Source organism: Vespa mandarinia, chromosome 8, assembly GCF_050613455.1.
Source record: "Vespa mandarinia isolate Hongniang chromosome 8, ASM5061345v1, whole genome shotgun sequence".
Classification (NCBI taxonomy): domain Eukaryota; kingdom Metazoa; phylum Arthropoda; class Insecta; order Hymenoptera; family Vespidae; genus Vespa; species Vespa mandarinia.
The window spans coordinates 2,245,868-2,262,500 of record NC_140817.1 but is presented as its reverse complement, the minus strand read 5'-3'; the positions used below and the strand labels follow the sequence as shown (position 1 = coordinate 2,262,500).

The following is a 16,633-nucleotide window of genomic DNA, read 5'->3' as shown; positions in this document are numbered from 1 at the left end:
TAACACGATAATTATTTATATTCTTACGTTATTGTTTATTCCTATTTTCTTTTTTCTTTGATCACTTTCCTTTTTCTCTTATCCTTTTCTCATCTTTTTCCTTGTCCTAATTAATGAACGGACAAAATCTTTTTTTTTGTTTTGTTTCGTATACTTTCAGTTCTCATTGAAAAATAATATATTCTTAATGTCGCACGATGGTCATTTAAAAATAGGAAAAAGAAAATATATATACGCGCGCGCGCACGCATACATCTAAACATACATATATACATATATATATATATATATATACATACATACACATAATCTCATTGATAAGAACATTTCTCTTTGCAGTATCGTCGCTTTATAGTTATCGACTTCAAGTGTGAAGAACAGAAGCAACCAATAGAGATTTGTACGATTGACACAGGAAATCGCAGAAGACAGACAGATCATGATGGTTTTAACAAAATTACATGCATAATTATTATAATCGCGTGAGAAGATATAATAATTCGATCATTCTTATTTCTATCTTTTTCCCTTGTTCTTTTATTTTCTTTTAATTGTCCTTTTTTTCAACGAAATCGAAGGAACGAGAGAAAGAAACAAAAGAAAAAAAAAAAAAAAAGAAAAAGAAAAAGAAAAAGAAAAAGAAAAAGAAAAAGAAAAAATGCAGCGTGTCCTCAGTTTTCAAATGGCTCGTGGATTCAGTGAATCGAGCGAATTCGTAACGAAACGCATGTGTTTTTCGTTCCTTTTCTCAGTCGGATTTCTTTGCCTTCTTTGCGGCTTCCTGCTTGGTCGTTTTGCTTCTGAAAGGTCAATAGAATTTCGGACTGAAAGGAAACGACTCGAATTTGCCGGTAATGGTTTAGAACACACGGAACATCTTCGACAACTTTTACTTGAAAAATTAGGAGAAACAACGTCCTATGAAATGTACAGTTTGTTTTTTCTTTATATATATATTATCTTATAAAAAAATTAATTGTATTAAAATCATTAATGAAATTAATTCTTATTAAACAGAAGTCGGTCAACATCTATCGTTAAAGAGATAGAAACATACAAAATCAACAAAGAACTATCCGATTTACCGATTTTTCATCGAGTCATTACAAATGATTCCTTCGTTGTTGCTACGTCCCTAGGATCTCGAGAATCCGGTGAGTTTATCGTGTGTGTCTGTGTGTGTGTATATGTATATCTGTGTTGAATGTTTGTATACAAACATACTCATATATCGACAATTTTTTATAATTTTGTTTTATACTATATTATACAATAAATATTTGAAATATTTAGACAGATTCGTGATTTTATCCGCTAGCGGAAATGGAATCGGTATTGCTTTGGAATTAGCAAAATTGTTAAATCAAATTCGAACGGAACATAATTGGAAATCACGTCGTACCCTCATTTTTTGTTTATTCTTGGGTTCCTTAGATATTTGTCCGACTATGATGTCTAATTTTATACGACATAAGATCGTTGCGTATATCGCATTGTACGACGACAATTTGCAAGGTTGGTCGATATTTTTATTTAATATTTCAATTATAATAATGAACGTAAAAAATTAAAAATATTATTATTTAAAAATATTTTGAATTAAAAAAATTTTTTTTTCTTTACAGGTAATGGTAATTTTATTTCTGCTGGATCGGACGTGATACAATCCATAATTCTTCAAGAAATTAATATCATTAGAAATTTAAATTCTCCTCAAAATCATAATGTATTTAATCTTAATAATGAGGCATACCGTGATGTTTTATTTCCACGTCTTGCATTGGATATTCCACATGTTGTGTTTTCTTTTATGGTAGGTAATTTAAAAAAGAATTTTATATATATATATATATAAAATAAAATATATATATATATATATATATATATACGCATATGAATGCGTATATAGTTTAATTCATTTCAAATATAAATTTACAAAAGCTTATATTTTATTGTTCTTATTTTTCTATTTAGAAAAAGAATAATTCTGTGAACAATGAAAGTGAAAACAATGAAAGTTTCAAATTACATCGAATTCCTTTAACACAATTAGTCGGTGATACTATTTGGAGATTATCTGAGAGTTTAGTCTTTCATTGGAATACAAAATACTTTAATGATACTATCGTCAATGTATTGGAAACCATAAACATATCAAAGTTTCTTGATATCAAAGGTATTTAATAATTATTTTATTAGATATATCAAAACTATTATTATAAAATATTCTATTTTAGATAATATTAAAGAAACAGTAGAACAATTAATGTCTAGCGTGCAAGTTCTTAACCAAAAGATCGATGCAACTGATGGTAGCAAGTAAATATGTTTTAATTTTGTACTTTGATTATACAATATTAATGTTATCATTAATCATTATACTTTTGTTTTCTAGGTCCTTAGATACAAGAATATTGAATGACATATTAATGGACTTAGACAGATCTCTTTTATGTCCAGATAAATATTTTCGTTCTAAGACTGACTTAGCTTCGTTTCACATTTTGTCAGAACAATCTTCTGATATGTTGAGTTACTTAAGCGAATTACAAAAATGTTACAATACTGCTGTCCAATTGTTACAAGAATAGTAAAAAAAAAACAAAAAAAGAACAAAAAAAAGCAAAAACAAAAACAAAAAGAAAACAACTGTAGAAGAAAGTTAAACATTTATATTAAAAAGATATATAAACATTTTAATTGACTGTGGTAATATAAAAATATTATCACTAAACACACTGCTATTATAAAATTATGTATTGTAAGCTTTTTATTATAAAAATAATTTTAATTCAAACATTTTTACAAGTTTCTATTTCACGTTAATAATATTTCAATTGGAAACATTTATATATTGAAAAAAAAGAAAAAAAAAAAAAGAAAAAAAAAAAGAAAAAAGTAGAAAATATATCTATCTTTGATTAATAAGAATATAAATATACCTTGTCTCTCTGGTCAATGTACGCTTGAAGCACCATATCTAATTTCTCTTTCAAATTGGGAAGCATCAAGAGTTCCTTCAATAGCTTCACAGTTTGGATTGAAAACGGAATAAGCACTGAGTTCACCTTTCTTTTTAGGTCTTGATCTTGTATTTAAACAAATTAATACTAATGCAGATATCACAAAATACACAGCTCCAAATTCAATCTCTATTGCAATTATATATAATGTTAGCCATAAAGAAAAATATAAGAAATATATTATTTTATTTATGAGACTGCATTGCGCATTATCTGTATCATCTTTCAAACTTTCTAAATCTTCTGCATTCTCTAAATTCTCTATTCTTTCTTTCGATATATTTTTTTGATTTGACATTTCAACAGTCTAAAAAATCAAAATCAAAAATTATTAAAAACAATAGATTGGTAAATATAAAAACAACTTTTTTTTTTTAAAACAAACACTATTAAGAAATACCTGACATAAATTTTCTGTTTCCTCGCTTGATACTTCTTCGTTTGATAATCTTTCGAAATTTACGTCAGAATTTCCGTTCCATGGTAGAACACCCTTTATTGAACTTTTAAGCGATTCGATCATTTCTTCTTTATGTTTTTTACGTCTATATGCCTCGAGTCTTGCCTTCATCATTTTCTTCCAAATTCTTCAAATTCAAGTCAAAATCATTTTGCGTATCTACCATATGGATGGATATAAAAGGCGGGTACGTATTTATTATACATTTCTGAAATGTTAGCGAGAAGCATTTATTTACATTTGTCTCTGTTTTATTAAATAGAAATATAATTAATTTTATTGTTTTCTTTTCTTTCTTTCTTTTTTTTTTTTTTTTTTTTTTTTTTTTTTTTTTTTTAAAGAAAAAAAAAGAGAACAAGAAAAAAAATGATCTTTTAATCTTACATATTATACCAAGTATAATTTAAAAATGAGGCATTTATTGAATATCTGTTACGTACGCTGATTGGTTGTACGAGTCGAATCAATGAAAGTACGCCTTAAAGTATTTAAGTATTTGCCTGTACGAAGATATCGAAAATGTTCATGAAAAGGTGGAGTTTATTTCACGTAACCTATTTATTCGTCGCAATCTAATAATGTTTATAAATACTTCAATCTGACATATGTTGCGCGATAACTGAACGGCCATTAATAATTGAATTATGTAGAGGTTATTTAATTATTAAGGACATACCACGATGCTACTTAATGTAACATTTTTACTATAATATGCAACAATCGTCCATTTAAATAAAAAATAATAATTTGAGGAAAATGACAACTGGCCAAAGTGGGCACGATCATTCTCTTGCAATTCGACAGGAAATTCAACGTTTCGAAAGTGTTCACCCATCGATATATGCCATTTATGATCTAATAGATCTTATATCAGATACGCATATTTCTAAACAAATACGTGAACATGTCGTTGCTATAGAAGGTACACAATCAAAATATTTAAAGTATATGTTTTGCATATTTTTAAAATTATATTTATTATATATTTCTTTAATTTTGGCTTTAGATTCATTTGTGAATAGTCATGAATGGACATTGGCTAGAGATGTTCCAGAATTACATTTAGGAATTATCGGTTCATCTGATTCAGGGAAATCAGCATTAGTTCATAGATATTTAACTGGTTCGTTTATGCACGAAGAATCTCCAGAAGGTGGACGTTTTAAAAAAGAAGTATTTATCAACGATCAAAGTTATTTGCTTTTAATAAGGGATGAAGGAGGAGTACCAGAAACACAGGTATTTTAAATTAAATATATTCAATATTACTTTAAATTGATAACTTAAGATATATACATATTTTTTTTTATTCCTATCTCTTTCTAGTTTTCTGCTTGGATAGATGCACTATTATTAGTATTTAGTTTGGAAAGCGAAGAAAGTTTTTCAATACTATGTCATTTTTATAATAGAATGTGCTCTTTTCGAAATATGTCTGAAATACCAAAAATACTTGTAGGAGTACAAGGTTAGTATGTAAATTTTACTTTATACATTAAATCAAAGATTAATTTATAAATTCAGCTTAATTGTATTCAAATATTAGCTCATAATATCCCTTTATATGCGTGATTTAAAAGATATTTCTTTTAGATTCAATTAATGATAGTAATCCGCGTGTAATAAAGGATGTAAGGCCACGAAAATTAGCATGTGATTTAACATGTCCATATTATGAAACATGCGCTATTTATGGTTTAAATGTTGAAAGAGTTTTTCAAGATGGTAAATATATTATATTAGCTATCTTATTTTATTTTATTTTTTTTTTTTTCTTTTTTTTTTAATATAACAATGTGGAAATATTAATGATAAAAAATGTATTAATTTAATAATTAATATTGCAGTCTGTCAAAAAATTATTCAAAGTATATCTATGAAAAACTTTAGATGCAATGGTCAATATTCTATTGAAAACGAAATAAAATACCCTGTACCAATGACTCCAAAAAATGTACAATTGGTTACGAAAGAAATGGATATGACAAATTCATTAAAAGTAGATGTAAGATAATATTTAATATTGCTAAGAATTTAATACACTTGTCTTTGTAATAATTTACTGAAAATATTTTATATTTTCAGGGATCTGAAAAAGATGAAGATTCTAGATCTATTCATAATAGTAATATACAAACTGAATCAGGAATGAATGATGGTTTTCATAATACACAGAATCAACATGGAGAGTTACGATCTTCTATTTTAACTCCAACTACTATTAGGTTTGAATGACAAATTTATATACATATTAATACTAAATTACATATATATATATATATATAAATTAGAATGTCTGCGTGATTCCTTGTAAATATCATGTAATATTTTTTTTGTAGAAAATTTAGAAGAAAGTCTAATATATTTACCCCATCAAAAAAAGAAAAATATAACATGGGTGAAATGGGTGTTGGTAGAGAAATACCAGTTAAACAAGGTTATTTATTTAAAAGAAGTAGTAAATCTTTAAAGGAATGGAAAAAGAAATACGTTACATTATTGGAAGATGGACGTTTAACTTATCATTCAAGTTTACATGTAACTATGAAGAAAAATAATATAATTATTTATTCATTTATTTACTATCTAATGTATTTATAATTATATCTATTTTAGGATTATATGAATGATAGTAATGGTAAAGAAATATTGTTACAATATGTAACTGTAAAAGTGCCTGGAAAAACCCCAAAAGGTTCAAAATTATCAAATACTCAAGGTAAATGAATATTTGATACTTTAATATAAGGATATTATTTTAGAGAAAATATAATTTAGAGAAATAATAATTGTTATGTTTATTATAATTTTCAGAAGATAGTTTTGAATTTTCAATCATCTCGTTAGAAAATAAAACTTGGCATTTTGAAGCTAATAATGCTGAAGATAGAGAGAGCTGGATTTCTGCTATAGAACAACAAATACTTTCTAGTTTACAAAATAGTGATGGTGAGAAAAAGAATGAGACAGATGCTTTTAAAATGCATTGTATAAAAAATAAAGTCTCTGGAAATGATGCATGTGTCGATTGTGGTGCACCTAGTAAGTAATTATAAATGAGCGATAATTATAATTACTAATAAATTATTATACTCAATGTTATTTTAGATCCCGATTGGGCTAGTTTAAACTTAGGTGTGCTGATGTGCATTGAATGTTCTGGTATACATAGAAATTTAGGATCACATATTTCTAAAGTTAGATCATTAGACTTGGATGATTGGTCGTAAGTATAATATACATTTATACATACCTTATATATATATAGTTCTTTATTAGATATTATTAAATTTTCATATTCATATTTTTTATAACAACAAATTTAGGGATATGGATTGATTGTTAATTATGTAAAATAATAATGCATTGAATATAGCGCAGGTCAATTAAGTGTAATGTTAGCTCTTGGCAATGACATAGCAAATAGTATTTGGGAATATTGTTTAAATGGAAAACAGAAACCAAACCCAGAGTCAACAAGAGAAGAAAAAGAACAATGGATACGATGGAAATATGAAGACAAATCCTTTTTACCACCAATTAATCCAAATATTTCTTTAGGGAAGTTACTTATTGATTCTGTTTGCCGGTGAGCTCCAATTTTTTTTTGTTTTTTTTTTTTTTGTTTTTTTTGTTTTTTTTACATTATGATAAAGTAATATTGTAAAAGTTATTTATCTTTTCTGTTTAAAATATAGGGGTGATATGAGGGCATTTACTTTATGTTTAGCTAGATGTAATTATGAAGATATTAATATCTCTGTCAGCACGGAAGATTTACGAACACCACTTCATTTAGCTTGTGCAACAGGAAATTTAGCTATGGCTCAACTTTTAATTTGGGTTAGTAATTATTTCCATTAATGTTATAAAATATCTTAAGTACAAAAAAGAAGTCTATATAAATATATTTAGAATCTAATTGTCAATTTGATGATTATTATATGTATTAAATATTACAGCACAAGGCAAATCCTCAAAACTTAGATCATGAAGGACGAACATGCATGTCTTATGTACGAGCGCTTGAACGAACACTTGACAATTCCTCAGATTCTATGGAAATGCAGAAACTTCTTGAGGTATTGGAACAAGCTAGTATTTCTGGTATAGAGGATGTAGAAACATCTCAGTATTAGAATTTTAATAATACTTTAATAAAATAAATCTTATGTACTTATTGTATAAAAATCTATACAATATTGATTTTTATACAATAAAAATCTATACGATATTGATTGATTTTTATACAATAAAAATCATTTTTATAATCCACAATATTGTTATTTGAATTCCAATTGATATATAATAATTAGAAACATGGTATACTTAACTGTTACATTGTGGATTGCACTAATGATTTTTTATGTTATAATACGATTCTTAATTGTATTGTATATGAAGCAGTGCATACCATAGATGACTTTTCCATATTTATTGTACACTTTTTTATCTATTGAATCATATATTTCTCATTAGAGATAAATTTGTACATTGCAAGTAGTTTGTATCAAAAAAAAAAAATCGTAATTCAAAATATAGTTACAAAACGTTCGTGTCGATGAAAGTGGATATTGATAATAAAGCTAGGTATATATATATATACCTATATATATATATATACCTGTATATATATATATATATATTGTCAATGACTGAGAGTACAAAGCACTCATAAATCTAGTTATATTTATATGTTTAAAGCGTTCAATGTATTTAAAAAACGCTTTTACGACTTTTATTTTAATAATTCTATAGTAAATATGATTCTTGCACTAAATTTGTTTAAATTATTTTGTCACCTCTTAACTAACATGGTATTATGCTAATATTACGTATTATGTATAATACGTAACAATTTTATATAATTTGACCAAGTAAAATTTATTTTCATATTACATATTGATTTCAATATTTTGAAAATAAGAGTAATAAGTAACGAAAAAATAATGTTTATCGTTGAAGGCTCGTGATATAATGATTTATTATCATCATTTTAAATAGACCAGATAATCGAAAATGTATATATATTTTGTTTACGTTTCTTTTTCAAAGTCCGATTAAAATAATAACCATTATTTTCAAAGTGATTTATATATAATCTTTATATTCTTAATGTGTATGCGCGCGCGCATGTGTGTATGTTCAAATAATTTTTTATAGTCTCTGTGGAATTTAAAAAAAAAGCAAAATTAAACAAATTATTAATAGATTAATGTTTAAACGATGAGTTAATCTATTATATTTTGTTATTAATTTTATCTAAATATAATGTTTTATTAAATCTGTATTTAACAAATCTTAATCAGTTAATTAATATTATTTAAGTAATAACATTTTAATTGTTTATGATAATATCTTAATTTTAAATCGTAATTAATAATATATTAATAATAAAATTAGTCTTCATTTTTCAATAAATGAATATAAATAATAATAATAATCTTATATTCTTTATTTTAATAATTAACAATTCTATTGATATAATAACGAACGAAAGTTAAATTTTAAATTTATATGTGTGTGTGTGTATGTGTTTGTATTTATTATCAAAACGCGATATACATGTCGTTTAACTTTTATTTTCATCAATTTTTTTCAATTTGAGATACATTCCATTCAGTGGAGCTAAAACAAATGCATTTGGATTATTTATATAAGGAATCGGTGTTTTTTCGCAAGTTTCGACTTTAAATTTCCTCAGTATCTTTATCAATCCTATTTTACTTTGATAAGAGGCGAATCTTGCACCTAAAAACAAAAAAGTACGATACAATTATTTTTAATTGTATACTTTTAATTGAAGTATGAATTTAGATGAATCCATTAAGATGTCACTTCAATTTATTATAATTACCAATGCAATTTCTTGGACCATCCCCAAAAGGTAAATAACACATTGGATGTCTTGTACTTTCAATTTCTTGACTAAATCTTTCGGGTTTAAATTCACCCGGTGAAGGATAAATTTCTGGATCCCGTTGAATCGCATAAATAGGTATCCAAATTCTCATACCCTTTGGTACTGTAACTTTATGATTCTCGAACGTATAATCCGACATAGTTTTCCTCATGAGAAATGTTACTGGTGGATATTTCCTTAAAGTTTCTAAATGAATAATAATATTATTATTATTATTATTATTATTATTATTATTATTATTATTATTATTATTATTATTATTATTATTATTATTTTTATTATTATTATTATTATTATTATTATTATTATTATTATTATTATTATTATTATTATTATTATTATTATTATTATTATTATTATTATTATTATTATTATTATTATTATTATTATTATTATTATTATTATTATTATTATTATTATTATTTACTTGAATACAGAATATGATAATATTTGAAAAAGGAAAAAAATGATCTAAAAAAAAAAAAACCTACCGCGAAATACTTGATCCAAATAAGTCATTTCTTTAATATTTTCATATTTTAACATCTCCCCGTGTATTTTATATTCTTCATTAATTTCTTCTCGTAATTTATCTTGTACCGTAGGATTCAGAGCCAATTCGTATAGAGCATTACTCATTGTCGTAGATGATGTTTCAAAGCCCGCGATGAAAAATACAAAAGCTTGAGCAGCGAGAAGATCATCTGTGAATTCTAAATTAAAATATAAGTTAATCATAGTATTAATAATTTATTATTTCTCCCCCTCCTCTCTCTCTCTCTCTCTCTCTCTCTCTCTCAAGCGAAGATATTTTTTTTCAAAGTGAAATAAATGATTAGAATGCAAAAAAAAAAAAACACGTATGTAAAATACGTACCAATGCCATTTAATTTTTCTGGATCATCTTTCAATTTCATAAGAAGATTAACAAAGTCGTTTCTCAAGATATTATGTTCCTTTCTATAATTTATAGTATTTACTATTAATCTTTGAAAGAATTTCGTGACTTCATCTCGTCGGAGAATATAGCCGATTAATTTATAAGCCTGCGGTGCCACATTTCTAATTTTACTTCGTATTATATTTAGAATATTAACTTCAAAAATCGATCTTCCCATTTTACGAAATTCACTATCTTCATCGGCGATCGAATTCATTTCTAATCCGAATGCACAACTACCGATAACGTCCGTAGTAAATTTAGCTGTTAATTCACGGCACTCGATCGATTCGTTTTTTGTCACAAGTTTTTCTATATAATTTTCCAAATGATCACCGCATTCTAATATTAAATTAAACATCTCCTTTAATTTACCCGAAGTGAAAACTGGAGAAAGTTTAACTCTTAATGGTCGCCATCTTTTTGGTTCCAAACTAAAAAGATGTTGCGATAACGGTTCGACCTAAGGGAAAAAAAAGAGATCGCCATGTTTTTTACGATATTATTAATAATTAATGAATATAAATTATGTATTTATATATAAGATGATTTAGTTATTTATTTCAATTATATCTTTTTTTTTCTTTTTGCTTGAAATTATAAAATAATATTAGAGGAAAGAGATGAATGATTCTAGATTATCTGCAATATTCATGAATTTTTTGTAAATACCTCGCGAATTAATTCTTTCTTGATATTTTTGTCGAGATCTCAATTTCTTTTTAAACAGTACAATGAGATGATTCGATGTATGCAATAAAAAAAAAAAAAGTTTCTATTAAAGAAAATAATTTAAATACATTATTACACTTGAGAAAAAAAAACACGATCGTGAATATGTAGTCCACTTTGAACCATTTTTTCTAATTTTAATCGATGAATTAGAACTTTCAATTATTATAGTTATATGAATCATCTTATTTATAGTTATACGTTGCGATATATTATATATATATAGATATATATATATATACATATTAATACCTTTTCGAACACAGTAATTCCACGATCTGAGATCTTAGAAAAATCTTTTATAAGGACGTCCTTAATCATTTCGGGATCTTTTACGATTAAGATGGGTGTCCTCTTTGTAAATATACCAATTAATGGTTCTTTTTTGAACTCAGGGTTATCATAAAGTTCTTTCAAATAATCTCCCATAGATATATTTCCCAACAACGTTTTACCGATATTTCCTATAATTGGATATGGCCTTGGTCCGGCTACTCCTCGTTCTTTCCAAAAATTAAAAGTTGACGTGAAGTAATAATATAATCCTAAGATAATTGCAACAACTGCGCAAAATATTTCGAAAGTTGTAGCCATTTCAATTTTTATTGATTTCTCGAAGCAATCAAAAAGTCGTTACAAGGATCTATAAAAAAAAAAATATATATATATATATATAAACGAAAGAAAAATATACAACATAAATACATTTAAAACTAGTATATAATATTTAATACTATATATATTACTATATACAAGTATATAGTATTACGTCGTAAAAAAATGTACGATGGCTTTGAAACATTGCATCAAACTCAATATCGTATTATTTATTACAGTTGTATATATATTAAAAATTATAATATTAAAAATATATTAAAAATTATAATATTAAAAATATATTAAAAATTATAATATTATGCATATATTTTAAATCTTATCAATTTTTTCTTTTAAACTAAATTTTACCAATTCTTTGAAATGTTTAAAAAAAAAATTAACTTTTCTAAAAATAAACTTTTCTTTGTTTCTAGATCGATTTGTAAAATGATAAAAAAAAATTCTTCTTACCATTAGAATCAACTTAAACAAATTAAATGTAATCACTTACTCACTTTCAATGATGTGATCTCTCGTGCATCATTCATGATACTGACGCGTTTGTCGTGAGATACTGCAAATTATATGACACTACGCTGGATGCTACAAGATTATTAAAACTAGTCGAGTCATGATGATTTGCAGCCAGACCATTTTATCATTGTCTCTTTATCTCAATGTATTTTTTCTTTATACGAATGAAAATACTCAGTATTATGATAAATGAAAATCTTATAAAAAATTAAAATTTATTCTTTTCTCCATAAAATTATGATGAAACTTATATTGTGTCACATGATGATAAAAACCTGATCAATTAATTAGTAAAAATTAATAAATATGCGGATTACTACTTAAGATGTATATTTATTTTTTTAATTTATTTATAACATCCATATATATGAATATATTGTGATATTTACATTTTGGTAATTTATTTATTATTATGGTGATTTATTAATTATCGCATATTATCAAAATTTATTATATATTAATCATTATTATTGTGACACACATTTTATTGTTACATAAAAATCATAATATTTATGAATACTTTACATATGGAATTATCTTAATCTACAGTGCTAAATGAGATCTGAATTTATTATTATTTTTCTATTATTATCCCATTAATAATCATCATTTCTTTTTTAATCCTCAATAAAGTGATATTTCGTACAAATTATTTCGTATCCTAAACATTTCCGTGCTTTTTGCATTATTGAAATATTTAAATGGATAATATTGTTCTATAATTCATCAAAATTGTTCTATATTATTAACATGATAGTTTTTTTTAAAAATGCTTATTACAATAGGGATTATGTGCACAGCTTAATCTATATTTATATATACACAATAAATTTAAAAAATTTGAGAAATAAAAAAGAAATTATATGAACCATTCTTTCATATAAATTTGATAATAATAAAGATAAATTTTTAATATTACCTACTTAAAATTATTATATGTATTCTTGTAAGATTCAAATACATTTTCATAGCTGTAAGAGAAGATATATTTACATAATTAGATAATTATTCTGTAAATACATTACTAATTATTGTTGCAGTATCAACCTTTTTTGTAGACAGAAAATTAAACGCTTGAAGCTAATTGTAATAATGTTACAAAACATCGAACACTCATACACAACAAATGCTTAAACATATATGAAGAGTAACTACGTATCATCGAATGAAGAAACAATCTTTACATTAGGTCTCCTTGATTTGAATTTTTGAACACCTTCTCTTGTAACAGATGTACCAGTTACATCAAGATGCTCTAAACTTAATACATGTTCTGCCAAATAAACAAGACTAGAATTTGAAACCCGTGGATAATTCCTAAAAAACAAAATTATATTCAGTACATGTAAATATGTATTATTTTTTAATCATAGCAAATAATTTTATTATAAATTATATCAATTTATCTACCTAACGACTAATGTTTTAAGAAGTGGATTGTTGAATATTTGATTTTCTTCTTCTAAAAATATAATCCCATGCGGAGAAGTATGAATTACTCTTCTAGCAATACTCCCTATGGCACGAATTGCTCTATCTGAGATTAAACGTCTTTGAAAACCATAATTTTCCCAATTACCTTCAACTAAAAACTGAATAAGATAGAAACATTAATATCTCACAATCTAATTAGAAATAATCAAATAACATTAAATTTTACAAATTAAAAGAATATCTCACTTGAACGATATTTCCATCTTCGAGTACAGGTCGCCGAAAATTTCCTGCATCAGTGTTTCTTAATACTGCTGGACATTCCAAATATAAATGCGTTAGAGTTTTAGTACTACTAAAGCAACTAACTTCACTATCTCCAAGTGCAGTATCTCGTAAATCTAAAGTCTTAATTATTTAACAAAAATTCATTATTCACATATTATATAATAGAAATATACTATATAATAAACATTATCATTATATTTACAAATATAAAAAATACCTCTAATGTTTTAAATCCAAATCTGGTTGCCAAACTGGCATAAGCCACGCATTCACCCAAACGATGACAAGAATTCAATCTGAGTTCTTTAAGTTTTGATATTTTACTAATTACTAATAGAGAATGTGGCATGAACCATTGGCAATTACTTAAAATTAAACACTAAAAATAAATACACATATATAAGATGTTAGACATTAAAAAAATATCAAACGTGACAGATAAATTATAAATTTGTCTCCAAAAAAAAAAGATTAAAATTAATATGGGATCTTACTGTTAAATTAGGCATATGGAGGTCAATTTTAAAGAAATATGACTTATTACTTTGCAAATGACCCATTTCACATCCTTTCAATGAAAGTTTCTCAATTGTTCTTGGAAAATCTGTTATTTCAACCTAAAAATATACAAGTTAATAATGAAGTTAAATATAGATATAAAATATATGTAAAATATCCATCATTTATATTTACCTCATCACCATCTATATAATAATCTTCTATAACTAACTCCTTCAGCTGACCACAATGTATGTTTATGGTATCAAAAAATTTTGGTGTCAGTCCTAAACATTTGTTGGAATGTAAATCACCGCGCATTGCTACATTAGTTGTCATTGGTTGAAAGAATTTTGTATATTTTTCTAAATCATTCAGAGGCATAGGAATTGCACGAAAATCCACTTTTCTCCATAAGGTTCTATCGCGCGTAACTTGTGCCAAACGTTGATTACATCTACATTCGATAGAAATAAAACAATATATTTTCTATAACTTTCAATAAAAATGTACAATTATTATTTGTTATAACTTACAAGCTCAATGCCATAAGATCTTGAGGGTTTAAATATTTCAATATATTTAATAAAATATCATCACAAAAATCAAGCAAATGCGGATGTAACTCTTCATATCTTATTCTTTTTGATTCACCGCTACTAGAGGGTTCCGGTGATAATGATTTACTTCGTTTCATCTTCATTTTCTTTTTACGCCTATATAATATAAATATTTATTTAATATATAATGAAATGTTAATTCTTTCGCAAATCAAAATAATTTATTATATAGTGTTAACAGTGATACTCATAAACTCTAGCAATTAAATATCAATAACAATTGTACGTTATTTCTTTATCATCATAAGAAAAAAGTGACTATGTAAAAATGTAAAAATGAAAAAATAAACAATTCTTTATAATTTAATAAAATTTCACATTGAAAATTGAACAAATGTTGAAACATTTTTGAAAACATTTCTAAAATGCACAATAATCTTCTATTCTCAAGATGATAATAAAATGACTGTAACATAAAGGATAAAGTTTTAAACAAAATATTGGGTTAGTTCTAATTGTTGTGATTAATCCATGTTTCCTTGGCTGTAGCACAAAAATAATGATAAAATTTCTGCCAACTGTAACAGATTTTCTGCAATTGTAAATCTTATGGAAAAAGAGAAAAGCTTACTGTTTCTTCAATTTAAATAACTTCTTCAATATCCCTTTTCTACACATTTATTTCACTAAAATTATAGATGTAAACAAAAGTAATAGAAATATATGTACATAAATAGCTCTTTTAATGAAAATACTAATACGAAATTGTACAGTTAAAAGAGAGGCATATCACATCACTTTTCATATATATATATATATATATATATATATATATTATATATATATATATATACAATGTATATATTATATATACACAAGCATATATATATATAAACGTGTATATATATATATATATGCACACACCATATATATACGTATGTTGTATATATATACGCACACGAATATCAATAAATAACACAATATTTTCCTTGTAAGGTTATAACGTGAATGCTCAAATGTGTAAAAATCGTACGATGTATAAAACGCCAAATATGGCAACTTTGGTTTCATGAGCCATCCAGAAGAAAAGGCCTTGTCTCCATCTTGTCCCACTTTTTGCAAAATTCTTATATTTCTATGTTGAAAAAAATTCTATATTACGAGTATCGACTCAAGAAATAAATGAATAAAATGAGAACTATATAATAACATAACCTTCGTTAATCCTACTGTCATTCGTTCGGCATTCCTCGTGTCATACATTATTTTCTAGCTTACCAACATATGGATATGAAAAAATATATATGTCAGTAACAATACATTTTGCACACACGCGTATAGATGTAATAATATCGACTCCTACCAAGATCACAGACTTCTAGTTAGAAGAGTTTGTAGCTAAGGTCAAACTTGTAGTTAGTTCAGTCAGTGCCAAAACAAAGCAACTGTACGAAACTAAGTATATTCAATCGTATAGCAAGGCCATTAATAACGGAATAGGCAAAATTCTTTTGTGATTGGATACATTAGAGTACAAACAATATTTTCTTAACAATGATTGGCTATTCTCTCTTATGCGATAAACTTACATCCAATCAGCATACATCTAAAGCAACAATTTGCAAGCTATATTCAAGTTATACT

At 25.5% G+C, this 16,633-nt stretch overlaps 5 protein-coding genes across 17 annotated transcripts in view; 2 read left to right on the top strand and 3 right to left on the bottom strand.

Moving 5' to 3' along the window:
- The window catches only part of Saysd1 (SAYSVFN motif domain containing 1), a 9,590-nt gene extending 5,652 nt beyond the window's left edge, over window positions 1-3,938 (bottom strand). The window contains exons 1-3 of one of the 6 annotated variants that reach the window (XM_085658575.1): window positions 3,924-3,938; window positions 3,424-3,691; window positions 2,943-3,330 (exon numbers count right to left, since the gene is read on the bottom strand). In XM_085658575.1, coding sequence (XP_085514701.1) covers window positions 2,956-3,330; window positions 3,424-3,597 — 549 coding nt within the window. In that variant the 5' untranslated portion in view covers window positions 3,598-3,691; window positions 3,924-3,938 and the 3' untranslated portion in view covers window positions 2,943-2,955. The other 5 variants (XM_085658577.1, XM_085658574.1, XM_085658579.1 and 2 more) reach the window with 5 other exon arrangements.
- Window positions 659-2,793, top strand: LOC118448108 (glutamate carboxypeptidase 2). Its single transcript, XM_035880938.2, has 7 exons — window positions 659-927; window positions 1,018-1,154; window positions 1,294-1,515; window positions 1,626-1,813; window positions 1,975-2,176; window positions 2,238-2,319; window positions 2,396-2,793. Exons 1-7 carry the CDS (start codon window positions 659-661, stop codon window positions 2,589-2,591), a joined length of 1,296 nt encoding a protein of 431 aa, XP_035736831.1. The 3' UTR covers window positions 2,592-2,793.
- Window positions 3,939-3,982: 44 nt separating the features above from the next.
- Window positions 3,983-8,230, top strand: CenG1A (Centaurin gamma 1A). 2 transcript variants are annotated; one of them, XR_014982398.1, is made up of 13 exons: window positions 3,983-4,405; window positions 4,490-4,722; window positions 4,810-4,951; window positions 5,077-5,208; window positions 5,331-5,488; window positions 5,569-5,708; window positions 5,823-6,021; window positions 6,100-6,202; window positions 6,298-6,525; window positions 6,592-6,709; window positions 6,860-7,072; window positions 7,214-7,326; window positions 7,446-7,460. XR_014982398.1 is itself a non-coding variant. In XM_035880910.2 (13 exons), exons 1-13 carry the CDS (start codon window positions 4,240-4,242, stop codon window positions 7,620-7,622), a joined length of 2,154 nt encoding a protein of 717 aa, XP_035736803.1. In that variant the 5' UTR covers window positions 3,987-4,239; the 3' UTR covers window positions 7,623-8,230. The 2 variants fall into 2 exon arrangements, 1 of the variants encoding a protein (XP_035736803.1); XM_035880910.2 differs by having other exon boundaries at window positions 3,987-4,405; window positions 7,182-7,326; window positions 7,446-8,230.
- Window positions 8,231-8,908: 678 nt separating this feature from the next.
- Window positions 8,909-12,316, bottom strand: LOC118448351 (putative cytochrome P450 6a14). Of its 3 annotated transcripts, none has more exons than XM_035881525.2 (6): window positions 12,191-12,316; window positions 11,331-11,721; window positions 10,284-10,809; window positions 9,898-10,119; window positions 9,341-9,592; window positions 8,909-9,234 (listed from the first exon to the last, which is right to left on the bottom strand). In XM_035881525.2, exons 2-6 carry the CDS (start codon window positions 11,670-11,672, stop codon window positions 9,056-9,058), a joined length of 1,521 nt encoding a protein of 506 aa, XP_035737418.1. In that variant the 5' UTR covers window positions 11,673-11,721; window positions 12,191-12,316; the 3' UTR covers window positions 8,909-9,055. The 3 variants fall into 3 exon arrangements, with proteins under 3 accessions (XP_035737418.1, XP_035737424.1, XP_035737410.1); XM_035881531.2 differs by having other exon boundaries at window positions 12,187-12,296; XM_035881517.2 differs by having other exon boundaries at window positions 12,147-12,265.
- Window positions 12,317-13,109: 793 nt separating this feature from the next.
- LOC118448835 (uncharacterized) lies at window positions 13,110-16,435 on the bottom strand. 5 transcript variants are annotated; one of them, XM_035882644.2, is made up of 8 exons: window positions 15,621-15,765; window positions 14,966-15,145; window positions 14,625-14,886; window positions 14,426-14,548; window positions 14,149-14,310; window positions 13,890-14,051; window positions 13,620-13,801; window positions 13,110-13,526 (listed from the first exon to the last, which is right to left on the bottom strand). In XM_035882644.2, the coding sequence occupies exons 1-8, from the start codon at window positions 15,665-15,667 to the stop codon at window positions 13,361-13,363; spliced, it is 1,284 nt and encodes a 427-aa protein (XP_035738537.1). In that variant the 5' UTR covers window positions 15,668-15,765; the 3' UTR covers window positions 13,110-13,360. The 5 variants fall into 5 exon arrangements, with proteins under 5 accessions (XP_035738537.1, XP_035738568.1, XP_035738558.1 ...); XM_035882675.2 differs by lacking the exon at window positions 15,621-15,765 and adding an exon at window positions 16,353-16,435 and having other exon boundaries at window positions 13,111-13,526; XM_035882665.2 differs by lacking the exon at window positions 15,621-15,765 and adding an exon at window positions 16,205-16,346 and having other exon boundaries at window positions 13,112-13,526.
- Window positions 16,436-16,633: the final 198 nt, after the last annotated feature.